Genomic DNA, 24,865 nt, shown 5'->3' with positions numbered 1-24,865 from the left:
ATAATATCCCGGAAGTCGGTGGTGAATTCAGTACTAAACTAGTAGTGAATATATAAATACTAAGGCTGCTTCCAGAGACAGAGATGAACCGCTGCGACTTCAGACTCTGTTGTTACACATTCTGTCCACCAGATGTCAGCAGGCGCCTCTGAGGCCGCTCTTTAACTTACAGAGAAGAAGAAGGAGGGCGGAACCAAAGTGTCGTTCCGTGTTTCTCCCGGTTGGTAAAGTCGACGTACAGGCGGTTTGCTTCAAAACTATCATGGCGTCGAGAAGAACAACAACGGTGCCAAGTAGCTTTAAAAGTTCCTCCACCGACACGAAAAGGTCATTTCTGTGTTTTATGTTTTATTTTAAGCGACCGTCGCAAATTTCTGCGATATTTTACGTCTTAAATACTGAATGTGACGTTAAAACTCAGCGAAGCTTCAGTTAGCACACGTTCATCTTCTTTAGTTAGATTAATGTCACATATTGGAAACAAGTAGGCCATAAAAGCTGTCATTGTGATTTATAACAACATAGCAGCCTGACAGTAGCTAACTTAGCACCATAGCTTAGCTTCTGTGTTAGCCTAGCCGTTATGCTACTTCTACATGATTCAAACTGAAGCTCTTGTTTTTGTTCTCAGCTCCAAATGTAGCGGTGCTGCTAAAGCCAGCAGCAGTGGAAATGGAAAGAAAGCTGTTAAATGTGAGTTGACAGAGACCTGAGTTTGCTTCCTGAGGCTGACCAGGTTTTAACTGCTGAGTTCTTAAAGTTTCACAACAGGACAGTAAACCAGTGGACAGAGAAACGTTTTAACCCTCCTTTGACTTGTTTAGGTCCTTCATTCATGGGTTTTTAAAAATTATTTATTACTCTTTATTGTTGCATGAAGCATTTTCTTTTTCAATGTTATGGTCTGATTGAAGTCAGACTGATAAACCATCTATGTCAAAATATCTATATATACTTCTTGCCAGTATATGTTTTGTGCAGTTCCTCTTCCAGCCTCTCTGATCGGGTTTCCTACCAACAGTTTGTCATCACAGCTGTTTGGGGTGAAAGTTAAAGTTCTTGACAGATTTTGTTAAACTACACGCTAACAGGGAATTTACTCATTTGAGGCATCCACACGTATGTTGATTTAGGGACAACAAAGCTGAATCCATTTCTTTATTTTTATTCCTTTGTTAATGTTTTAAAATGTGTCTGTTCATCTGTAGCCAGTGGGACGGTTGTGAAGTCTCGGTACATGCAGTCTGCAGCTGAGAAGACGTCTCTTTCGAAGGTAACTGTGTGCTTTCCTGCTAGTCTCTTTGTTAACACGTGGATTTAAATGCCAATATTCTCTGCATGTTTTAAATGATTAAGTTTTGTTTCCTTCTGCCTCTCTTGGGAATGTTCAGCTCCAGTATTTTTGACTTATCTCTGCACTTTGCTGTCACACTTTTGTGTGTCATTGCATCCCCGTGAACAGAGTAACTCACTGACCAATGAGTCGTTTGCGGTGCCGGTGAGACCTTCGTCACCGAAACCCAGCGGTGTGAAACCGAGGGTGGGCACTCCACCGAGACGCTCAGTGGCCCCACGAGCTCTCGCAGCATGTAAGTCATTCTAAGGCAAACATAGTCAATGTATGTTAACACAGTTTTTATCATAGAAGAGGAAAATTTTCATTTTGGTGTTGTGAATTTAATTAGTATGATAATTATAGCTCACGGTAGTGACGGTTATGGTAGCTGTTGTATAGAAGGCCTTTATTTTTTAGTCACAAAAACTATGACAGTGAGACGTACTGTAGGTTGATTCTAGTTAAATCAGAAGTACAAATATCTTCATAACTAATTTTACATGTGGTTCTAACTAAGCCTGTGGCTACAAATCACGTCTTATTTATTTACGTCATTTTTCTTCAGCAACGATGTCACGTGAAACTGAACCGTCACTTCTGGGAAGAAGTATTCTGCAGTCCACTTTCTCAGATGGGCACTGCTTTCGACCCGATTTCGATATCTCAGCCATTAAAGGTAAACGTTTATAAACCCCCTCAAATGCTGAGAGGTCCAAATGGGATTGTGCCGCAACATTTTGTGTTCAACCTTTCTCTCTAAGAAAAAACAGTGATTGAAAACGCAGCAGAGCCGGAGAGAAATCCAGAGAATGAGAAGAGGATGGTTGAAATGCAGACGTTTCTGCTGGCCTACCTCACAGCCAAGGTGAGCTGCTCCAGCACTTCCTGTATCTGATAAATGCCTACAAACTGATTCAGTGCATCTGCTGTGTTCAATCAGTGTCCAGTAAAGTTTCTGAATAAACACCTCAATCGTTTGTAGTGACTTGTCCTGTCTATTCTTTTGCGTCATGTGGATTCCCTGAATGCTCAGGTTGTATCTCTTCAATATGTTTTTTGAGATGGAGAACAGCACTGAAAGACTCAAGATGGAGGCAGAAGCAAAGATCCTGCAAGCGATGGAGGAAGAGGAGATGCTGCATAGAGAGGTGGAGGAGAAGAAGCGCCAGTACCTTCTGGCTGAGAAGAAAAGGCTGGTGAATGAGCTGCTGGATCTGCAGGTGAACAAGCTTTCTCCTTCGTCTTCATCGTTTTTACTGTATGTGCTGTTTAATACTGTTGTAGTTATTTTATCCTGTTTCATTTTTAAGAGACATGTTTTGTATAATTACACAGAACAAAACATTAATCTACTTAGTTTTATTGTTGATGGTGATTAGAATTACATAATGTGAGTATTACAGTAACTCCAAGCTGCAACAAACATGCAGAACATGAGCCCAGAGCAAAGTGCCACGATATTTATTCAATATATTCAAAATCATAATTTTGAATAACGTAATGCGACACCTGAGACGGTGGGAATACTCGTCTACCTCTGCCTGCTCTTCTCAGGCTTGTTGGGTCGCATCTGTGCTGATCAATCATTGGTGGCTGGTTTAGTATTTTTTAAATGTACAGTGATGTACACGCTGTGTGTTTCTGTGTAAGGCAGAAGCAGTACATGATTTGCATCCCACTAACGTTGTGATTTTCCACCAGATTGCTGCACTGACTCCCGTGGCCGAGGCTGCCAAGCAGTTCACAAGTGACTACAAGTCCTTCGCAACATCTGTTGACACCACCAGACATGAGCTGCCTGTCAAGAACTTCTACATCAACGGGGACGGACGGGAATTTCTAGGTTGTTGTTGCTGTGTTTAAAAGTTCTCCAAAAATATGTTCCACAAAACAACAGGGACGACTGATTGGCCAGGACTGTGTGTAAATGTTTTGATGCTGGCAGCATCCTGTAAACATAAGATAAGCTTTATTTACATCTACAATATGACACTGATTCTTACATTGGTGAATTTTAAATGGTGCATTGAAACATAGCGTTTGTCCAAAGTCCAGTCGGCTCACACCAGGGACCAAACAAACACACTCATCTCTGATTTAAATCACCAGCATTGTTTGTGCTTTACTTACTATGTGTGTGCTGCAAACAGTGAGTCTCAGGACCAACTGATAGAAATGAATTATTCTACGTAGCATCACTAGCATAGAAAATATAACAGGCTTTATGGATTTTGCACTAAGCGATGATCCCTCCACTTGTATCTGCCCATTCAGATAAAGCTGAGTCTTGCCTGAAGGATAGTGAGACATTGCTGGCGGAGTGCACGGAGGGAGATCACAAGGACAACAGCACCTCTCTGGAGTGCCTGAAGGAGATGAAAACGGCATCAAAGGACATCAGTGAGCAGCTGTCGGGGTAGGCACATGAGTAGAGAACGCTGCATTTACAACAGCTGCATTAGCTTATTAAATATTTACTCCTTTTTGTTTCTTCCCAGAGGATTTTGCAGCATGATGTGGTTGCTTTGTCCTATTCTTTAAAGATAGATTGATTTCCATGGCAAAAAAAGAAAAAAAGTTGCTTTATTTTAAGTACTTGAACCCTAATAAGAATTCAGTAGCTCCTAAACATGTATCCCGCCCTGGACCGTGCTGCTCTTTTGCTTAGATGCTGTTTTCCTATTTTTTCCTCCAGTGTGTTTTCAGAGCTGCTCGAGCTGTCCTCACTCGTCCGCCAGCATACGATCCACGTCCAGCAGGCCACGGAGGAAGAACAGCTCGGCAGTCCAAGAACCAGCGCGCTCTACTGCCCCAAACCGTGAACAACACAGCATGGAACCACAATACGTGCACTTTGAATCCCCCTCCACCCCAAGTTTGTCTGGTTTGGCTGTATTCGTAGCTTTTGTCTTTGTTTTTCCGTCTGTGTCTCTGCATTATGAGAAATTGTAAAATGTTGAATAATGACTGATATGACTTTATGGATTTAACATTTTAATAAATAGAATAAAAGATATGAATTTTGAGCAGCTGTTGGTATTTCATGAAAACCAAAAAAATGTTCAAGTCTCACTGGCCACACTGGATCTGACGGGTCAAGTTCCTTCACGGAAACTCCGAGTTCAAGTCCAGTGAACACATCTGTGGTGTCCGAGTGCAAGTGAAAGCACCGTTGGATGGCTAATGCTGGCTGTGAGTCCACAAACATCAGAGAGGGCACAAGATGTGGTTGGTGTGTCTTCAGCTGATGGAGACGCACCAGTCATAGAATTCCTAAAATTCAGTCTTGACTTTTGGTTTCTGAGTGCCAAGATTTTCATTTGGCCCATTTGGTATGAATCCTGTTGCAGAGCTATAATTAGATTAGATTAGATTTATTACAAAAGATGAGTGAAAGGCAGCATATATGCTGACACTGCATATTACATTATCAGTATTATAATTTGATTTGTATAGCACCTTTTAAAAACTCCACCAGGGCCTGGCGCTTCTTGGGCATCATAAGCACATAACTGTGGTTGGCGCTTTAGAAATGGGGCTTTTTTTTAAGACAAGAAGGGTAACTTGGAAGACCACTGAACCACAGAAAGCTGGTCAGTCCAAACACAGTAAAAGATTCTCAAAATAAATCAACATCAGATAAAATAACAAAATGTCACATCCAAGTAAGGGAAAGAAGAAGCAGAAGAAAAAGAAACTAGAGGATAAAACCATAAAGACATGACTAAAAATGGTAGTAATGGTAGTCAAATAAATACATAATAAAGGGCAAAAGAGAATAAAATGAACATTCAAATTAAAAGATATAGATAAAATACTTTTAAAAAGGAAAATAATAAACATAGAAATGAACGATTCAGTTCAACGAGAGACACAAACTAAGGTGATGTGGAATAACAGACATGTATCATAAAGGCCTTTATTAAACATATCTATGGTGGAGCATCTGTTTATGGTGAAACGCTGCTTCAACCATATATATATATAAAGGCCTTTACACACACACATATATATATATATATATATATAAAGGCCTTTATATAGACTGTATAGCTGTATGTCTTCAACTATAGACCAACCCCGGAAGTGAGGTTTGATCAAAACACCACTTTGGTGACTTTTCATTGGCTGACGCTGAAACCGACGTCGTGCCAGTTCTGAAGAACCAATGAACCGCAGGAGAGGTGGCCGTCGCATGTGAGTCCTACTGTGGTGTTTATTCCACACAAACACAGTTTGTAGCAGCTGACGCACTAACACACACCTTCTTTACATGTCAGCTGCCTGGTTCGTGAAACTTACGTGTCGTTTGGTAGAAACGGAGACATCCGGACGTTGTCTGTTGTTGCTAGCTAGCTAGCTAGCTAGCTGGCTAGCTGTGGTTCGTGGCTAATGGATTCATTAGCATCGTAGCTGCCTCTGTGTCTGTGGCAGTAGCTTTAGCACCGGTTACAGCTCATAGTGTAGTAATGACAGTGTGCTACCAGCACACATGCAGCTGTGTCTCTGATTGAATTTAAGCTAGCTTGACTTTAATATACAGCCAACATGAAACAACCCGAGGTAGCAGGCTGGTGAACACAGAATTTGCTATTTCATTTTATGTTGACAGGGATGTGTGGTTGAAAAAATGGGGAAGCACAACAGCTATAACCTAAACCGTCAATGCATGGATCTGTGAACATACAGTTACTGGACTTTAAATGTGGTTCCATGTCTGTCTGGCCTTCTGTGTGTAGCACTGAGCAAGGGCCAGTATGTGCATACAAAGCAAAAATAGTTAAAGTACTGATCCCTGTGGAACACTATCCTGTGTTTATCAGTATAAGTAGGGTGTACAGCATCATTATAGACCGTTAGTGTTTGATGGGACAGACTGAGGGACACCAGGCGACCCGCAGACCCTTCAGACCAGAGAGGCTCTCCAGTTAATAGGATGGCATCGTCCGTAGTGTCTCAGGTGATGCTCACATCAAGTAGCAGCAAGAACGCAGTCAGAGTCGATGGCTGTGAAGTGTTTACATCTGAATTCGCTGAAGCTGATCAATGACTGCAGCTGATGGATGGATGACTGTGAGCCCGTCGGTCACCAGTAGTTTGAACGTTAATCAGTCAAAGTCTGTGCTCAACATTATAAAGTCAGATGTACTGTTCAATTTGGTTCAAGAGTATCCGCACGTCAAACACACAAATGTATGCAGCCAACAGCAGCATGCTAGTTTCTAAATCACAGTTTGCATGACAACACGTAGAGATGGTCACGTGCTGATGAAGGCCAACGTAAGAGCTGTTTTCTCTGCCTGCCTCCTTGTAGATCTGTTTCCTAATAAATCAAATATCAAACTCCTCTCCTCAAGCAGCGCTCACTCACAGAGGAGGGCGGCACCGTCAGGAGGACAGTGGAGACAGAGCAGCAAAGAGCAGCGGCAGGATGAAGCTAAACCACAGCGGAGAGAGGTGGTGGAGCAGGACCAGAGACTGGGACAGGAAGCAGTGCCCAGAGGGACCTGCCAGGCCATGTGTCCGGCTCGAGAGCTGCGGAACCGCGAGGCTCAGAACCGCCTTCACCGTTTCGAGGTGTTACCAGGCACGGAGAGAGACTGGCGGCCGAGAGGAGACGCTTTGCGTGCCGTCAAGGAGTACTCCAGACCAGCAGCTGGGAAAGACTCGACGAACCCCGCCGAGCTCCGGCCGCCCGCCGTGCTGCTGAAAACTGTGTGTTACCTTATTGATGAAATTGCTGCCTCGCTTCGTCTGCATCCGTGGACAGAGGTCAGTAGCATGTACACATCTTTGCTTCGGCTGATTTTCAGTTTTGGTCAGGAAACCCTGTAAGTTACTTGTTTAGGGAAAGATGTGAAGCTGTTGTCCTGCTGTCGACGCCCTGAAACACCTGAAACACCTGAAACATCACTGATGCTCACGTTTTACTGTAGAATTAAGTTGTTCTGTTACTGCAGTTGGCACAGCTTCTGGTAGAAAAACTGAATGTTTTCTGGTTTTATTGTAGAACTGATTCTAACACGGCTCAATAGTTTGACGTCCAGCAAGATCATTTCACTGCAGCTTAAATACACATGTGGTGTGTCCTGGTCTTCAGGTGTACAGCTTCGTCTTTGATCGGCTGCGCGGCGTCAAGCAGGACATGATCATCCAGAGGGTGTCCGGGTTGGACTGCGTGGCCATTTTAGAGCGGACGGTGCGTTTCCACATCTACGCCTCCTACCGTCTCTGTGGCGAACCCCTGCGGCTCTACGACCCTCGCATCAACGACACTCACCTGCAAGAATACCTGAGCTGGCTGTTAGACTGCTACGCAACCGGACCAGAACCACATCCCAACCAGGAGGAGTTCCAGGCTCTCGCTTTGCTGTACAACCTGGGTTGGTTTCCATGTTTACTGCTCACTGCTTCGGTGTATTTGTGTGCTCTGTGGAGGCAGCATGTAGATTATAGTCAGAGGTTGCACATGGAATGATTTTGTCCGTCTCATACTCTTCAGCTGGCATCCTGTCATTTTTCTGTACTTCTTATTCTTAGCAGATGAAAAGTCGGACTTCAGAAAGATGTTTTACTAATTAATTTAATTATCTCCTGCTGCATAATTAGAGTTAGTTATTGCGTTCTTTCTCCTCGTCTCTCCAGGTTCAGCTCATGCCGCGCAGCACATCATGGAGCTGCCCGAGCGACTCCGCAGCGCTCCTTCCATCACGCTCGCTCTTTCCATCAACCAGGCTTTTCTGGAGCGAAACCCGGTCCGTCTGCTGCGGCTGGCTCACAGGCTGAGCTTCCTGCAGACCTGTGCGCTGCACCGCCACCTGGCGGCGTGTCACAGAGATCTGCTGCTCATATACAGCCACGGATTCAGCAGCCGCAACTGTCGCTTTCCTCTGGACAGACTGGCTGGGCTCTTGTCTCTGGACACGCCGCTGACGGCTCAGCTGTGCCAGGCGTATGGAGTCGAGGTGAACCGGGACGACCAGGTGGTGTTCTCCAAAGCTGCTTTCTCTGAGCCAGAACAAGGGAAGCTGCACTGCAACCTGTATCACAGCATCGTGTCTGAAAAACAGAAAGACCTCACTGTCCAGAACATCATTCATGGCTGCGCTTGAGACTAAATAATCCGACCAGACGCAGGCTGCAGGTGTAGTCCTGCCATCAGCCGAATACCCAGGATGCTCTCTGCTCCCCTCTCACCAGCTCACTATGACAGCAGCCTCCAAACTGGCAACCTGCCGCTCTTACATTTGGTTTTGTTGAGGATTTGCTAGTTTTTAGGTTTCAATCACAGTTCTCACAGTGACAGCAGTCGGATGATGTTGTGGCCTGAACAGGGAACCTGTGTGTTGCTCCACAGATAGACCACAGTGGAAGTTTCAGGGATTTAAAATGTGGAACAAAGACACTGGCAGGCAGCATGTTCCTACTCAGTCTGACTTAGTGGATGTATGCAGCAGGTGCCACGCTGCTCTTTACAGTTTTTAAAATGCACTTCACTCCAGGAGACACCAACCAGAACCTCTGGCATGCAGCCCACCACACTGACAGTGTGACGTTCTGTGGAGGATCGGCTGTTTTTTCAGTGAGCCACACTTCCCACCTCCTTACATGCAAAAACTTTTCACTCGTCACTATTATAGGGGAACACTGAAGCCCCTCCTTAGCACCGCTCAAGACAGTTCTGATCTACTCAGACAAGCACTTGTTCCTCCTGTGACAGAGCGATGAGGTGCAGCCAGACCCAGACGTAGAGCTCAGCGAGGCCAATGCATCACAGTGTTGTTCAAGGACACTTATGGGCGTCACATTTCTACTCATTTAACAGTTTTACTGCCTCAGAGGTTTGTTACTCTTGTTGTTCTATCTCAGACACCTAATACCTGTATTTGTTTTATTTTTCCAGCTAAATTTGATTTTAAAGAAGCAGATCTGGGCTGCCGTTGAGCTGATGGTCAACAGCAGAGAACTCACTGTAATGACGTTAAGATGTGAACTTACTTCTGTTTTGCTGCCATTTCCCGGTGATGTCTGGATGCTGTGTGATGTTTTGTGTTGATTTATTCTCCAAAGAAATGCAGTATTTTGGACACATTTCAATAAACTTTGTTACCTGAGGAGCTGCCTCTGACTTTTCCTTCACATGCATCTGAGCTGATTGGCCAGTAGAGGGCAGCAGATACCTGCCCAGGGCAACACTGGGGCAATAAGTGGAGAAAACACAAGTTGTGTGTTTTTAGAAGTTTAGTGGAGCTTTGTCAGGATGCACTGAGATAACAGGATGAAGTGCATCTGGTGGATGGATTGATTGATTGATTGATTGATTGATTGATTAATTGATTGGTTTCTGAGCGGAGCTGGAAGTCTGCAGGTCGTTTACAGTCCCGCTCTGCAGCAGAGGAGTGAGGAGGAGGAGGAGGAGGAGGAGGAGGAGGTATCACGGTGGATGAAGCGCAGCCCCTGGACTGCTGCAGGAGCGCACACACGCGCGCACACACGCACACGCACAAAGAACCCGACCGGAGATCAGCCGGAACCGTCGGAACAGCGAGCCTCTGCGCGGATCTTTACATGTCAAAGGAAGCTTTAGGGTGACGGTGGGAGGACACCGGGATCTGTAATGCTGAAATATGAGAGAACGGAACCGGGGCGGGTGAAGAAGGCACATGGGAGAGGACTGTTCGTGCACTCTGGGCTCTAAAACAAGAAGGAAAGAGGATCTGGGCGCAGAAGGGGGATGATTACTACAAGTTGATCTTTTCTTTTTTTCTTTTTTTGTTGTTGTTTCCTTTCTTTGGTTCCGGACGAGTCTCTGCAACACCAGAACAAGCTCAATGGATAGATAGACGGACGGATCCAGCTCCGAGAGACGCTGCTGCTGCTGCACAGACGCTTCATTTAAGTTCGGCATCAGAGTTTGTAGAGAGCTCATTCAGGGCAGAGAGAGGTCCAGAAGAACATCTCGCCTCACCGGAGCCAAAATGCTGCGCTGGTCTTTGACAGCTTTCAGTCTGTCCTGGACTTTGTTCTTCTGTAACGTGAGCAGAAGCTGTGCACAAGAAAGACAGTAAGTGTCCTGAGAGGTGCATGTGGTGTCTCTGGGTCAAATGCTCGCACAGCAGTGTGGCTGTAAAGCCTCAGAGCTGCTAAATATGACAGAAAATCACATTTATTTTTCAGTTTAGAGCAGCTTTAAGGTTTTAATGCAACTTGTGTGCAACATTTTCCGCAGAAACAAGGTGTCCTTTGTGAATATGTGGGATTTAATGTCATCACAGGTAATATCTGAACCATCTCAACACCTGGACACTTGTGTAAAGTCAGACGTCTCGTTCACTTCTGTGTGTTACTGAGCTGTGAGCAGGCTGATGGCATCAGTCAGCTGCTCCAGGCTTTCATTCTGAGAGTCCATAGCAATAAAAAAGCTGTGAGCATTTCTTCCAGTTTGTCCTGAGCAAGTAAAGGAGTTCAGCTCAGCGTGCAAAATGACCAAAACCTGCAAGTTTATTCTCAGATGTAGGCTTGATTTGTACAAACAGAGCTTATATTTGAGTGTTCAAGTGTGCTGAGGGAGAAGTTTGAGGCTGAGAACATTGAACCATGTGACCCACTGTTCAAGGCTTCACCTACAAAGGAGAACACAAATCCTTCTCAGCTCAGAGGACCAAAAGTTGGACAAAAAAAAAGAAAAACACAATAAGATCTTGAGCCATGTGACTGAAATACGCATGGTCTCTCCACCACCTGATCCAGGCTCATCCAGGAGCTGGTTAAACTCACTGTAGATCAAACGCACGCAGTCAATTTCCTCGTATTATCTTCCTCCTCCTGAAGCCTTATTTTCCAGGCTGGGGTGAGGGGAGGGGGAGAGATTTTCTCATGACTTTCTCTCTCGGGAAACTGCGGTTGCCTCCGGCTGTACCGCTGCAGTGCCGTAATGCCAACCACCTGATCCGTCTCTCGTGCATGCAGTTGGGTTTTGCGCTCAGGGCTTTGCTCTCCCTTCATTTCTCTGATCTTTGGTTAAAGTTTTTTTTTTTTAGGAGGCGAGTTGGTTTGAAAGAGAAGATATTTGCTCTGATTTAAGAATGGCTGCAGCATGTGGGTGGTACGGCTGGCTTTGTGTTGGATCCTTCAATCAACACAACAGTGATCCTCAGCGCATCACTGCTCCACTCAGGCCCAGCTCACCAGAACCGCGCTAACAACAGCACCTATTATTCTGCCCTGGCTACCTGAGAGATGCCGCCCGTCTCTGCCAGACGGCCAGATATTCTTTCATCCAAATAAAACTTTAAACTGGTCTTTTTTCCTGCCCTCCAGCTTCAGAGCCTGTTTGTCAGCATCAAAGCCTGACCTTTGCTCTGCGACCTCAGTGACGGCTCCTTCCCTCAATTAAATGTCAGAGTGACTGTGTGGAATCTCAGTCGTTAGTTTTTCAAAAACAGACGCCAAGGTTCTGTCAGAGGTGCCAGACCACCCAAAGAAAAACACTGGAGCAGAAAGCCCATTGGCCGACAGGTACCTACCGTGTCCCTGGTAACCGCTGCAATTAAAAACCTGATCTCGCTGCACAAATCCATGAGGAATGTCCCTGTTAGTATCATGCTAGGACAGAAAGCAACACTTATTTCTCTTTATGCATCGCCGCTTTCCTTCAAATCGAGTATAAGTTTGTCCTTCCTGTGACTCTCCTCTGTTTGACCTCTGACCTCTCGTGTCTCCTGCCACCACCTGTTTTCCTGCTTCCTCCTCCTCCTTTCGCTTTCTCCTCTCAGGGGCTACCTGGTCGCCGCGCCCTCCGTGTTCCGGGCCGGCGTCGAGGAGAGCGTGAGCGTCACCATCTTCAACGCCAAGGCGGAGACGCGTGTCCAGGTGCAGCTGTCGGTGAAGGGCCAGACGGTCGCCCACAGCCACGGCTCGGTGCTCGGTGAGCAACGGATTCCTGAGCTAAGGTTACGCTGGCACAGAGCGCCGCTATCAGAGAGAGGGGAACTTGCACTGACAAGTAGAGCTGCTCGATATCCCAACTGCTGTGCGATTTATTCAAAGTACATTGAGCTCACGCAGGTACAGAGTCACACAGATGGAAGAACGCACCTCCGTCTGGGTTTTTATACATGCTGTTGGATTGGAAGCATCAGCTCAGCCCGTCCCAACGGTCGCTAAGGGTGTACAGGTTGGGATTGGTTTGACAGCACCAGTCATAGATGGAGCTGGCTCTGCTGAGAGTGGCATGGAGACAGGTAGCAGCTGGATGTCAGAGCAAACTCAACCATAACAGCGTCCATATTTAAGTACATAGAAACTTGATTCATCCCACTGGGGAAACTAGAGATATCCAGGAGCTCCAACATGTTAGATTTAAGAAAAATATTGTTCAAATCATGCTGGTATTTCACAACATAAATGAGTATTAACAGATCTAAACGCAGTGTAACAACACAAAATAATCCTGTTAAGCATGTAGAAGGGGTCCTTCATGTTAGTGGTGTTTTACAGATTGTATGTGACTCTCCTTAACGCTCTCTCCTCGTCTCTGTTTCAGACAAAGGCACCGTCAAACTGAAGGTGAGTCTAACTTTCTGCGTTGGTTTCTCTCGGCGGCGGTGACAGCTGCACAGTAGTGAGCGCCCCGTTTGTCCGCTGTGTGCACATTCCTCAGGCAACATGCAAATCAACACTAACGTTATTTGTAATGCAACATCTGTCTCCGCTCATTCATTGGGAATAAGGTAACAGCCCCGATGTAATATGCAACAGCTGTTGACGTGCATGTACGGTCCGCCGCCCCCGAAGACTGGAATAGATCAATCTAGAATGCACGACTCGATTCCTCGCCTTCTGCCTCCCCTCCCTGTAACCTCCACCCTCATTCTCATGAAATACTGTCATGTGCTGTAGCCTGGCATCCTCCTCGGGCCTTTTAACGCAGCTCGCTTGTTATTCTATGACCCATAAATTGTGAAAAATATAAAATCAGTGGCGGACAACTTGAAATCGTGTCGCCACATGAGCCTTGAGTAAACATTTCAGTCCTCATTTCCTTCTATTGACTGGGTTTCTGTGTGTTTTTGTGCCACCAGGTTCCGTCCGGGCTCCGAGGCCAGGCCCACCTGAAGGTTTGGGGGAACCGTCACCTCACAGAGGGAGGCTACATTTTCCACAACTACACCACGGTCACAGTGGAGAGCAAAGGCTCGGCTGTCTTCATCCAGACCGACAAGCCCATCTACAAACCCAAACATAAAGGTTCCCTCATAGTGCGCCTGGTAGTTAATCAGTTAATCACAGACATGTAGAGAAATGAGGCACCTTGTTAGAGCTTGATGTCAAACAGACTTCAGTAGAGACTGGACTTTAGCTGCAGAGCTAATGTAGAAACAGGTGCTGGGATTGTGATGTATTATAGCGTCTGACAGCATTTCAACCCATCAAGTTCATTTAAAGCTTTCAGAAATACTAGAAATTCAAATGCATGGAGATTTTTATGATAAAGAAGTCAGCTTGCTCTGTTTTCTTTCCAACGTTGTGTTTCTTTTCCCGTCTTCAGTGCTCATCAATGTTTACTCCGTCACCCCCGACATGAGGCCAGTGAATGACAAGGTAATCCTGAACCTGTGTCGCCTTAAAGCTGCTCGAATAGAAGAGAATAAAGTAGAACTGTTTTACTGTCATTGTACCGTGAACAACCAAATGTAAGCAGCGATCCTTTCAGTGCATTCTCACAGTCAGACAGCAGTTTATGTTAAAAGTACGGTCTGAAATGTGCACAATGAAATATAGAAATATAGCAGAAAATCAGTATGTACAGGCGGCACAGCTGATTTGTGCACGGATAGCTCAGCTGATGTGTTAAGTTTACCTTTAAATGCAGTGTTGTAACTGATGCTGCACTTCTGGATGTTGTATAGGACAGAACATGTGGTTGAAAGTCGTGCATGTTGCATCTCCAACAGATGAACATCACACAGCAACAGAAAAATAAAGAATAAGCTTTATAAAAATGAGCAGGATTAACAATGAAAGCTGTAATTTAATCTATAACTTGCATTTCACAAAACAGAAATCCTGAATGTCCACACCTCAGTTTGTATTATTCACATTTAGCCCAATGCTTTTATATAATAATACTCACTACCAACAAACTTTTCTGCCTTTAATTGAGAGAGCCAGTCTGCTCAGAGTGCAGAGAAATGTACAGTCACCTATTGACAGGAGCCCAGCCGCTCATTTCTGCTGGAATGTTAGCTCTGAACAGAACCGTGCAACTGTGCAGACAGACGCTTTATTGATGTGTGCAGCTATAAAGGAGAGCTGCAGGTAACGGGCAGCGCTCACTTTCACACATGGATGATTGTTGGATAAGGAATGAGCGAAGTGTTGACACGAGGATCCTCCGCAGGCTTTATAGTTTTTCACCTAATTCGTCGTGTACTCGTCTGGCTGTTTTGCAGATGGAGGCCTATGTTTTGGTGAGTGCAGGCTGCTGGCGGGACCACCCAGCGCTGGCAGAGCCACGTCCGGGAGGGGACGGTGGCAATTTGAGTTCCCAGCCTGGTTGGAGATTACAGAGCAGAAGTCAGGGCAGCTCACCTAGATAACAGGGTGCTCTGTGGAACAGTACGAGGATAAACAACATGAAAGGAAACCTCTCCTCCTCTCCTCCTCTCCTCTCCTCTCCTCTCCTCTCCTCTCCTCTGAGGCTGAGGGAATCCCAACTAAGAGCCTGAAACAAGATGCTTTATGTTTGACTTGTAGCCTGTTCTGCATGTGACATGAGGAAAAGTCCTAAAGATATCTGGGTCAAGTTCAGTTCATGGATTAATGAAACCCAGTTCCAAATCTGATCTTTCAGGATCCAAGAGGCTCCAGGATGGTCCAGTGGAAAGGGCTTCGATCCGTCTGCTGTGGTAAGCTGCGTCCTCTTCACTCTGTTCACGTCAGAACTGTGCAGCGTCAACATTCACATTTCATTGCAGTGTTTTTTTTAGGTGACTTAATTCATAAAGATTTCTCCCTTTTTGTTCCATAACTGGCATAATTCAGTATATTTCACATGAGGAGTGTATGTGGTGACACATCAGGGTTAAATAGTTGAAAACACAGCAGTGTTGAACACGTTAACAGGATTTTTCTCCCTTGCAGGGATTGTGAACATGAGCTTTCCTCTGTCGGACCAGCCGGTGTTTGGAGAGTGGTTTATCTTCGTGGTGGTGCAGGGCCACACCTATAACAAGTCGTTTGAAGTGCAGAAATACGGTAAGGACCTGTACGGAGGGAGAGATAAAGTCCTTTGCACAGCAGTTATTAGCGTTGTTTATCAGGACGGCTTTGTTTTTCACATGTTTGACATCAGAGGCTCCTAAAGCTGCTCTGCGGTTCTTAATTGTATTTTAATCTCCGGCAGCGATACGCTGATGTTTGTGTTCACATTTCCAGATACAGGTTCAGATAATTCCAAAACATGTTTTTCAGCCAAGCAGAGCATGTTCACTATTGAGTTTTAGGGTAATTAAGTAGGTTTAGGTTTCACTAATATTATTTTATGTATAACAAACCAGTGAAAAACAACAACAACATTCTGTTGCCTCTCCCACAGTGATGCCCAAGTTTGAGCTGGTGATCGATCCACCTCGCTACGTCCGAGATCTCAACTCATGTGAGCAGGCCACCGTCAGGGCAAGGTGAGGGGCCTCAAATTCAGATTTAAACAGAAAAACTGGTCCGTCACAGGAACATGGCACCCAGTGCCGCCAGAGAAACTCGTCTGTTTTTATGGATTTCTGCACTGACTTCAGCTGCTGTATCACTGTAGAGGTACAGCAGACCTTCATGTCATCAGGAATGAAAGAACTTCCTTGTTAAGCTCTGATATGTTGTGCAGGTATACGTTTGGGAAGCCAGTGACGGGGAAGCTCACGGTGAATATGACCGTGAATGGAGTCGGATACTACCGCCATGAGATGGGCCATCCTGTAATCAGAACCATGGAGGTTAGTTTGTTTAGCCTACAATCAACAGGTATCCAAATATCGGATAATTTACTGCTGCATATGGATTTTTTACAGACTTCCAAGATCGTGCAGAAGCGAGAATATTGATTGACTATCATGAATTAATCAGAGATTAAACTCCAAAGCCCACATTCAGCTCTACCTGGTTCTGTCTCTTCTGTTCTCAGATCAAAGGTTCTGCAAACTTCAGCATCTGTGTCAAAGACATGATGCCCTTAGACGTGGCCGATCACTTCCGGGGGACGGTGAGCGTCTGGGCGTCGGTGACCAGCATAGACGGAAGCAGGCAAACCACATTCGACGACTCCACGCCGGTTCACAAACAGCTCATCGACATCAAATACTCCAAGGACACTCGCAAGCAGTTTAAACCCGGTCTGCCTTACAAAGGGAAGGTTAGTCTGTTGGGTTTTCACACTCAGACCTAGTTAAATATAATCGGCTTTCATTTGGCCCTTTACTGTCTGGTTGTGTTTTTGGTTTTACATGTTCACACTTATTCCTTGTTGCCAAGTAGATAGAGGTCACCTATCCCGATGGAAGCCCGGCCGACGGGGTCCGGGTTCGGGTTAAGGCAGAGCTGACCCCCAAAGACAACGTCTACACCAGCGAGCTGATCTCCAGGGACGGCCAGGCCACCTTTGAGATCCCCTCCATCCCTACTGCTGCTCAGTACGTCTGGCTCGAGGTCAGTGGTCGGAGCAGCGGCTGGTTCTGGAGCTACGTAGCACAAACAGGGTAAAGTCACTCAGAGTGTTTTGTTTTGCTCGCCACAGACCAAAGTAACTTCCATTGATGGCAAGACAGTGGGAGACCAGTACCTGCCCAGCTACCTGTCCATTAGTAGCTGGTATTCTCCAAGCAGGTGTCACATCCAGATCCAGAGCCCCGGCGCCACACTCCAGGTCCGCTTTGCCTTTCCTTTCTGCTCCAGTTTGGTCCTTTTGCATAACTGAAGCTGTTTTATACACACAGTACCGCAGTAACACCGTCGGTCCGTGTGCAGGTTGGCCAAGAGGCAGAAGTTGCGCTGAAGTCCACGTGTCCCTGTAACTTCACCCTGCACTATGAAGTGGCCTCCAGGGGGAACATCGTCCTGTCCGGCCAGCAGCCGGCCAACCTGACGGCCGCACACCGAGGGAAGAGGGCGACGGTCACCTTCGACAAGAACATTCACAGCACCCCCCTGCCTCCCTCTGCTTCTGGTACTGCTCACATTTCCTGTTATCACATCTCAAACTGAACCACTTTTAGATCGATTATAAGAATTAAAGGATGCACAGAGTACAGTTGTTGTGGTGCTACCAGCCAGGACTGCATCCCTCCGTCCTTCTCTCTCTGCCAGGTGTGGCAGGTGCGTCCTCGCAGGCTGAGATGGACAGCTGCGTGTCGTACCTTCGCTTCCCCGTTAGCCACAGCATGGCGCCGCTCAGCCGCCTGCTCGTCTACTACGTGAGGGAAAACGGCGAGGGCGTCACCGACAGCCTGCAAATCCCCGTCCAGCCCGAGTTCGAGAACCAGGTTTGGAAACACGTTGCTGTCATTTAGTCCATCCAGAGAGCGGCACAGCCTCAGGTTCTTATGAAAACGCTGATGTTGTCGGAGCTGCAGTAGTTTCAAGGTTTTTTTTTAATGTAAAAATAACTATTTATGAAGACGTGGAGAGGAGGCTGCTCTGTCTGTATACGTGTTGGAGGCAGCAGCGTTACAGACCAGCATCATGTCTGTAAACAAACAGCTGCGTTGGCCTCAGAGAGCTCCCAGTTCCTGCCTGCATTAGGGGGAGTTAACTCCCTCAAGTATTTACAGCTCTCTGGTATGCCCTTACAACACTGTGTGTGTGTGTGTGTGTGTGTGTGTGTGTGTGTGGTGCGTGTGTGTGTGTGTGTGTTTGTGTGTGGTGTGTGTGTGTTTGTGTGTGGTGTGTGTGTGTTTGTGTGTGGTGTGTGTGGTGTGTGTGTGGTGCGTGTGTGTGTGTGTGTGTCGGAGGGCAGGACGAGGCCGTGGCTGCAGGCAGATCAGTGGGGTCACCACAGGGCAAGATGACAGGTTGCAGAACGGTGAACGGAGGACGAGCGGAACCGATTAATGGAGCTAATTTGTGGCTGCGCGCTGGCGGAGAAACAGTTTTTGATGTGTGAAAGTTTAAGGCCGACTCTTTTTTTGGGGGGGTTATCAAGCAGCACCACCAGCTGGTCCTGTCATGATCCAGGAAATGAAGTGACTATCTGACAGGTGGTTGTCTGTTCATGTAGCTCATCAGGTGAACTGCAGATTTAAAGCTCCAGGTTTTTAAATGGGAATTTCTCCATTTGATGTTTGTCCAGTTGTTCAGGCAGTTTGATGACCTCTCTGATCATTTTGGTGGCGTTCATCACTGATTGCTGACATATTGTGACCATCTATTAACGGATGAATACAAACATTTCAAAAAGTTTACTCAGAAACTTCAATAAGCCAAAACTGATGTCATGCAGGTGCAGTTTTGTGGTTGGAGGACGTGATGAAGGCACGTTTGACTTTAGAAATGTGCTTGTTTCTGTGCATATCAGCTGAGTGTCTCCTGATGGTTGGACTGCAGGTTTCCGTTTCGTTGTCGGCTAATGAATCGATGCCAGGAGACCAGGTGAGCCTTCGTGTCCGAGGGGAGAAGGGCTCCTGTGTTTGCGTGGCCACCGTGGATAAAAGCCTTTACCTGTTGAAGCCTGACTTCCAGCTGAGTCCTGACAAGGTCGGTCGTATTTAAGGTTTATACTCATATTTCACTTCAGTAATCTTCAACAAATGAAGATATATTCTGTGATGTAGGTATAAGCAGACGGGAGTGCTGGTCTCTGTTACCTGAGCTTTATGAGTTTGATCTGTCTGCGGCTCTGAGCTGTATCTGTGTGCTTCACTGTCTTTGTGTGTTTGTTATCTTGCAGGTGTTTAAAGAAATGGCAGATTTCGACGTTTCAGACGCCTTCGGCATCCCTAAAGACGACGGACACTTCTGGTGGCCGGGCCTTTCATCAAAGAGGCGGCGGCGGTCCTCGGTGTTCCCGTGGCACTGGGATATCACCAAGGACGCACGCTTCGCTTTCACAGTGAGAACACACACGTAGTGTTTTTAAAAAAGCCCACAGTGATGCGACAGCAACGGGAAATAATAACCCTACTGAGTGTGTGTGTGTGTGTGTGTGTGTGTGTGTGTTGTTTCTCTGTGTGTTTAATTCAGGAAACAGGGCTGGTTGTGATGACAGACATGGTGAGTCTGAACCACCGGCAGAGCGGAGGCATGTACACCGACGAGGCCGTTCCTGCTTTTCAGCCGCACACGTCCACCTTAGTGGCCGCCATGCACTCCAGACCCACCACCAGGTAGAAGATCTGCCGTAGAGATGGTCATCAGCTGACCACCGTGAACCCTGACATGGCTAAACGTTAGCGTGTCTTCTTGTTCCATCTCATTGTGGCGACTAGAAAAGCTTTTTTAATCCTCTGAACCTCAAAACCTGCCAGAGGGTACGTAAGTGGTGTTGTGTTTAAAATGTTAAAAACCGCCAAAGTGACACGATTTATCAGAGCAAGTGTAAAAACACAGGGAATCCCTATCTTTCTGACAGTCCTTGAACTGCTCGTCTGTGTCGTGCTGCTTGGTTGGAATAAGTCACCAAGTCTGAGCTTCCAGCCGTTATGCTTCCTCACCGTCACGTTATCCAACAGGTCTCATTTAAATATTTGCCAAAAACAAAGTGTTCTTCAACCACAATCTGTAAAAAAACAGAAAATTCAGTCCCTCGACGCAACTGACAAACCGTGAGTGACTCGATTAACAGTCGTGTGAGAAAAACTCAGCAGCTTTATGTCTGAGCCGGGTTGAGCTGCAGGCTGTGTCTCCTGAGAGCCGACCGCTCCTAAAAGAAATGCACATTTTAGGTTGTAAAGTGTTTATAGTGGGGAGAGTTCACATTTATTCTAAAGTGTTGTGGACACTTGTGGGCATTTGGAAAAATGTTGAACTGGTTGGTTCCGTTTTTCTTTTTCAGTTTTTGCCCGTTAAGTAATCAAAGAAATTCAACGTTTGTGTTTTCTTTGGTATAATTTATGGCATTATAACATGACCCTGCACACGTCTTTAGGTTTTCTCTCCTTGTAGTCATGGTTGTGCTGTTCTCATAGAGCTACAGGACGGGTTTTATTTATTTATTTTTTATTGTGGTTGAAAAATGAGTCCAGAGTGAGGAAAAGTGTGACAGGACCAGAAAACGCCCAGAAACTGCTCTGGGTTCAGAGGGTTAACCGATACGAACGTTTACAGAAGAAACACGCGTATAAACAGCTATTTGTGATTTAATGTCAGCTGCTGATGTTCACATCTCAGCCGTTTAACAGTTTAAACTAATGACCTTTCTGTGTTCATAATAAACTGTGTGCGTGAAAGCATTACGGACTGAACTCTCCTTCATGTCAGATGGGAGCAAACAAGTTATCATCATTGAGAAAAATTTACTGTGATCCTTCAGTGGACCACACACAGCAACACGGGCATGTGCTTCACCAAAAACAATGGAAAGCCAGAGCAGAAGAGAGCAATAAGTGCTTCAAGATCCACAGAATTATGTCTTAGTAGTACACTTGTAAGTATTTGTCATCTGGAACGAGTAACAGACAAGCAGAGAAAAACATGACAAGAGAAACGACTTTCCTTCGCTCCGTGCTGCATATAGTTCTCATTATGGGGATGGAGATTAAACACATGATGTGACTTTGGAGAACATCAGCGAGGAATTTTGAGTAATATGTTTTCCAATTATGCTGTTGTTTTATTAGAGCAGCTGAAGCTTTTTACTGATGTCAGCTTGTGTTTTGGTTGCAGAGCAGAGAAGCGGAGACGCACATTTTTCCCAGAGACTTGGGTGTGGCACTGCCTCAACGTCAGGTATTTAAATCTTTATACAAATATTTCTCTTGTGCGAGTGTGCACGCTTGCACGCCTGTGGTCGGATGTATCGGATGCGCCAGATTTTCTATGCTTTCATGCAATTTAAAGCACTTTGGAGAGCTGGGAAATGGAGAGAAGGGGAGCGAATGTAGAAAAATTCTGAAGAATGGAAGGAGACAAAAGGAGGAAAGCATTTACAGGGTGGAGAAGAGGTGAAACTGAGACGCCACAGGAGGAGAAAAGGTGTAGAAAGCAGGATGTAGGTGAGCGGGAAGTGAAATTGGTGAGATTTAAGGTGCGTGGGAACTTCGTATATGCAAACGTTGATGTTCCATCGTGTAGCAGCATCCAGCATTTCCCCCTCTGGGTGTGAAGGTGCCTCATTTAATCCTGGATTGGACTCTTACTTTCTCCTTCCATTCATTTCCAGCCAACATAAATGAGCTGCCCATAGATTTCCATATGCTCCATGTTCTTTTGGATGGGACTTCGGCTCTCTACATAATTTCCTGTGAAGTCCAAAGCTCGGATTTTCTTTAAAAAGTCTATAAAAATGGATTTTTGGGCAACTTTGATCAAAGGGAGGGCAGTTTTTTGAAGTTTATTGCGTCCTGTGACCATTTGCCAAGGCCAACATTAAGTATGTGCTGCCAAATATGATCTCAGCCCATTTGGTTCGGAGGAAACGGATCGGGTCAACACCTGACTGTCCTGCACACCTGTCCGTTCGCTGTAGCTGCGTTGGTGCAGGTGTTGTTGTTGACACAGGTGTTACACATCACAGTAATCTCCTGCGTTTCATCAGGCGTCCTCGTTGCCTGTTTGTTGCTCACACTTACTAAAATGATGCTCAGATTGTTTTATTTCAGCACGTTCTGCCACTAAAGTCGTATCTGCTGCTTGCAGCTCTGAAACCGGGGAAGCGGAGCTGCAGCTCGATGTGCCGGACTCCATCACCACGTGGGTGGCCGAAGCTGTCGGCCTGTCCGACGAGACGGGACTCGGTTTGGCAAAGAGAGCCGAGCTTCGCACCTTCAAGCACTTCTTTGTGGACTTCACGCTGCCCTACAGCCTCATCAGAGGCGAGCAGACCAAAGTGCCGCTCACCGTCTACAACTACCTGCCCACCTGCTCTGAGGTAGGATCAGGAAGGAAACGCACAGAAAGCAAACCTTTCCACAATAAAAGTACAGTACAGCTCCACGAACAAACTTTACTCTGTTAACTGTAAAACATGAGCCTCTTTTTAATGATTTCTACTGTTTCTATTTTTAGAAATTTATTGTAATTTTACAGGTTTTTCCCTGTTTTGTTAAATTACTGATAATATCTTCTAAAACTATGAGTTTACATGTTCACCATGAAATACCAGAACTTTAAATATTCAATGTCCTCATCAAAACTCTGTGCTTTTATAAATGATAATTATAATGTTAATAATGTCTTTAAATCAGAAGAACGTGCTGGTATTTTGCATATATTTACTGTTATTTGAAAGAAAAAATGATTTATATTAGGACAGAAAACTGGTCAATAATCCTTTAAATATTATTTTACAGATGGATAATGTTTATTTTGTTAAATTACAGATAATAGCTACTAAAGGCACTAAAATAAAGTATTAATTCACATTGTTGGCTTTAAAACAAACAAACAAAAAATTTATTTAAAAAAACTGAAAATAAAGTTTAAATCAAAACTCACTGATTTCAGCAGAAGTGTTGAAGCTCACAGAGGAAACTCAAACAGATGAAGGTGACTGTGCAGCTCACTTTCTTTGCTCCCGTGTGAATAATTCCAGCAGGTTGTTGGTTTTGTGGTGGAACTGGTTCACTGGAAGGACACATGTCTGGATTCTGTTTTACTCTCTTTATAATCCATAGAAATACTCCTGCTGTCAGGTCTTAGTGTTTCTGTTAGTGAGGTTCTGTAACACCATAGCTTCTTCATCACATTACTGCATTACTGAGGTTATTCTCCATGTTTAATACCACAGTCGGGTCTCAGCCTCATATGAACCGTCGTCATGTAAAGCAGTATTTTATATATTAGTTGTCAGGTTTTAACAGCTAATATGTAAATTATTGAGGTAAAATCAAACCATGAGTAACACTAGAGGATCTTAACCCTAAAGTTCACATTTATTTGGTTAATTTAGAACACAAACCTGAACCGTTTTTATGTGAAAGCACTTTGGTGCAACAAATTCTGTTTTAAACAGGCCGTAAACGAACAGTGACGTGAGATGTAATACGCTGAAAGATGGATCAAAACTTTAACAGAAGGTAAAAGATGAAAACTGGCAAACAAACAAAGAACCAGGACAAGGTGACGTCTGAGCAGGTAGAGCTCCACAGTGACACGATGTGAGTGTAAAAAAACAGGCTGTAGTCAGTAAAAGTTCACGAGAAGGTCTCTGAGTGTGTGTAGACGTGCAGCAGGCACCGAACTTACACAAGAGTCAGCAGCAGCTCCAGTGGAATTACAATATGGAGAAGCAGAATTACAACATTAGGTCAATAAAACCTATAATCATCCTAAACATAACACAGTGGAAGAGCTTGAAGTGAAGACTAAACATCAGAGAGAGGACACAGCGCGTCCTCTAGCTGCTGTAAACACACACAAGTGTATAATGCTCTGTACATGGGGTTTTTAATTTCTTTTTTTATTTCTGGCATTTAGCAGAACTGGTTTAATGTCAAAGCAACGTGATAAACAAGTCCGGGGTTCCTGTGGAGGAGCTGTGAGTAGGGAGGCTCGGGGGTACGGAGGTTGGAAATTCCAAAGGAAGGATGGGTTTGTGAAGTGAAGGTATGAGATTAGCCCAGAAGTATGTTTCCGCGCTGACTTTGAAGAGCCCTCCAAGCTCCGTCCTGGCCTTAAATGGGTCCATCCTGCTCTCCGCACAGATGACATCATGATGTTTGCAGATGAGCCTGTTAAACGGCCTGTGCGTGTGCTGCCCTGATGTCATGTTAGGTGAATATGCAAACCAGAATAGCCCTTCCTTTGATGTCCACCCCGGCAACATGTGATTCCTATATTTTCTGCTCCGTTATTTATGACTTGTGGCATGCGGATAAAGAACAGTTAAATGATCCCTCTGCATTACCGAGCCCTGTGAAAATTGGACGATGAGTGGAACTTAATCCTTCGGGGAGCTCGAGGAGCATGAGTCAGTCAGCATGGAAAATTCACAATGTGATTTAAAAAATTCTCCCTCGCTTTCGGAGCTTTGAGGAAACACGCTATATGAGGGCGGGGCGTGCCGAGCAGACCTGATGTCATCGCGGCCTGTCAGAGGAGATCAATGGCCTCTGATTTGTCTCTTCCTCTCCTCTCCTTTTCATCCCTCCGTTCACAGGTCCACGTGAAAGTGTCGGTTCCAAAAGGCATCAAGTTCGTGGGTCATCCTGGGAAGCACCACCTGACCAGGAAGAAGTGTGTAGCTCCTGGAGAGGCCACTCCTACGTCCATCGTGTTGTCCTTCACTGAGCTGGGATCTGTCAACATCACAGGTACCCGCAGAAGACAATCAGCTCCGTCTCACTATGACCTTCTTTTTTAATTTGAAAAACTACAGTGACA

The 24,865-nt window shown here is 45.5% G+C and overlaps 3 protein-coding genes across 5 annotated transcripts in view; all 3 read left to right on the top strand.

The window, feature by feature from the left end:
• The first annotated feature begins 254 nt into the window (after nt 1-254).
• On the top strand, nt 255-4,311 carry haus8 (HAUS augmin like complex subunit 8). Of its 2 annotated transcripts, none has more exons than XM_008302551.1 (10): nt 255-327; nt 632-693; nt 1,209-1,273; nt 1,463-1,589; nt 1,902-2,012; nt 2,107-2,201; nt 2,398-2,556; nt 3,038-3,179; nt 3,611-3,752; nt 4,032-4,311. In XM_008302551.1, exons 1-10 carry the CDS (start codon nt 263-265, stop codon nt 4,156-4,158), a joined length of 1,095 nt encoding a protein of 364 aa, XP_008300773.1. In that variant the 5' UTR covers nt 255-262; the 3' UTR covers nt 4,159-4,311. The 2 variants fall into 2 exon arrangements, with proteins under 2 accessions (XP_008300773.1, XP_008300772.1); XM_008302550.1 differs by having other exon boundaries at nt 2,098-2,201.
• A 1,173-nt stretch (nt 4,312-5,484) lies between these two features.
• Nucleotides 5,485-9,451, top strand: sac3d1 (SAC3 domain containing 1). Of its 2 annotated transcripts, XM_008302549.1 has the most exons (4): nt 5,485-5,533; nt 6,697-7,108; nt 7,437-7,719; nt 7,982-9,451. In XM_008302549.1, exons 1-4 carry the CDS (start codon nt 5,505-5,507, stop codon nt 8,446-8,448), a joined length of 1,191 nt encoding a protein of 396 aa, XP_008300771.1. In that variant the 5' UTR covers nt 5,485-5,504; the 3' UTR covers nt 8,449-9,451. The 2 variants fall into 2 exon arrangements, with proteins under 2 accessions (XP_008300771.1, XP_008300770.1); XM_008302548.1 differs by lacking the exon at nt 5,485-5,533 and having other exon boundaries at nt 5,805-7,108.
• A 398-nt stretch (nt 9,452-9,849) lies between these two features.
• cpamd8 (C3 and PZP like alpha-2-macroglobulin domain containing 8) overlaps nt 9,850-24,865 on the top strand; it is a 40,773-nt gene continuing 25,757 nt past the window's right edge. The window contains exons 1-21 of the mRNA XM_008302547.1: nt 9,850-10,400; nt 12,112-12,263; nt 12,882-12,904; nt 13,420-13,585; nt 13,887-13,939; nt 14,791-14,808; nt 15,192-15,246; nt 15,482-15,595; nt 15,936-16,020; nt 16,221-16,329; nt 16,518-16,745; nt 16,868-17,038; nt 17,127-17,255; nt 17,357-17,555; nt 17,696-17,871; nt 18,932-19,081; nt 19,275-19,436; nt 19,568-19,710; nt 21,209-21,271; nt 22,181-22,412; nt 24,642-24,795. Coding sequence (XP_008300769.1) covers nt 10,315-10,400; nt 12,112-12,263; nt 12,882-12,904; nt 13,420-13,585; nt 13,887-13,939; nt 14,791-14,808; nt 15,192-15,246; nt 15,482-15,595; nt 15,936-16,020; nt 16,221-16,329; nt 16,518-16,745; nt 16,868-17,038; nt 17,127-17,255; nt 17,357-17,555; nt 17,696-17,871; nt 18,932-19,081; nt 19,275-19,436; nt 19,568-19,710; nt 21,209-21,271; nt 22,181-22,412; nt 24,642-24,795 — 2,668 coding nt within the window. The 5' untranslated portion in view covers nt 9,850-10,314. The remainder of the gene's footprint in view (nt 10,401-12,111; nt 12,264-12,881; nt 12,905-13,419; nt 13,586-13,886; nt 13,940-14,790; nt 14,809-15,191; nt 15,247-15,481; nt 15,596-15,935; nt 16,021-16,220; nt 16,330-16,517; nt 16,746-16,867; nt 17,039-17,126; nt 17,256-17,356; nt 17,556-17,695; nt 17,872-18,931; nt 19,082-19,274; nt 19,437-19,567; nt 19,711-21,208; nt 21,272-22,180; nt 22,413-24,641; nt 24,796-24,865) is intronic.

The sequence above is a fragment of the Stegastes partitus genome, unplaced genomic scaffold (assembly GCF_000690725.1).
Source record: "Stegastes partitus isolate 25-593 unplaced genomic scaffold, Stegastes_partitus-1.0.2 Scaffold1835, whole genome shotgun sequence".
Taxonomy (NCBI): Eukaryota; Metazoa; Chordata; class Actinopteri; family Pomacentridae; genus Stegastes; species Stegastes partitus.
This window is presented reverse-complemented; position numbering and strand designations above follow the sequence as displayed.

What these genes read in the sequence shown, in the direction of transcription:
- haus8 (XM_008302550.1), top strand. Translation starts at nt 263, where the DNA reads ATGGCGTCGAGAAGAACAACAACGGTGCCAAGTAGCTTTAAAAGTTCC. An exon ending in CCCACGAGCTCTCGCAGCAT is followed by an intron (nt 1,590 to 1,901) that starts GTAAGTCATTCT and finishes ATTTTTCTTCAG; the next exon opens with CAACGATGTCACGTGAAACT. An exon ending in ATGAGCTGCTGGATCTGCAG is followed by an intron (nt 2,557 to 3,037) that starts GTGAACAAGCTT and finishes ATTTTCCACCAG; the next exon opens with ATTGCTGCACTGACTCCCGT.
- sac3d1 (XM_008302548.1), top strand. Translation starts at nt 6,575, where the DNA reads ATGACAACACGTAGAGATGGTCACGTGCTGATGAAGGCCAACGTAAGA. An exon ending in GTCTGCATCCGTGGACAGAG is followed by an intron (nt 7,109 to 7,436) that starts GTCAGTAGCATG and finishes CCTGGTCTTCAG; the next exon opens with GTGTACAGCTTCGTCTTTGA. An exon ending in CGCTTTGCTGTACAACCTGG is followed by an intron (nt 7,720 to 7,981) that starts GTTGGTTTCCAT and finishes TCGTCTCTCCAG; the next exon opens with GTTCAGCTCATGCCGCGCAG.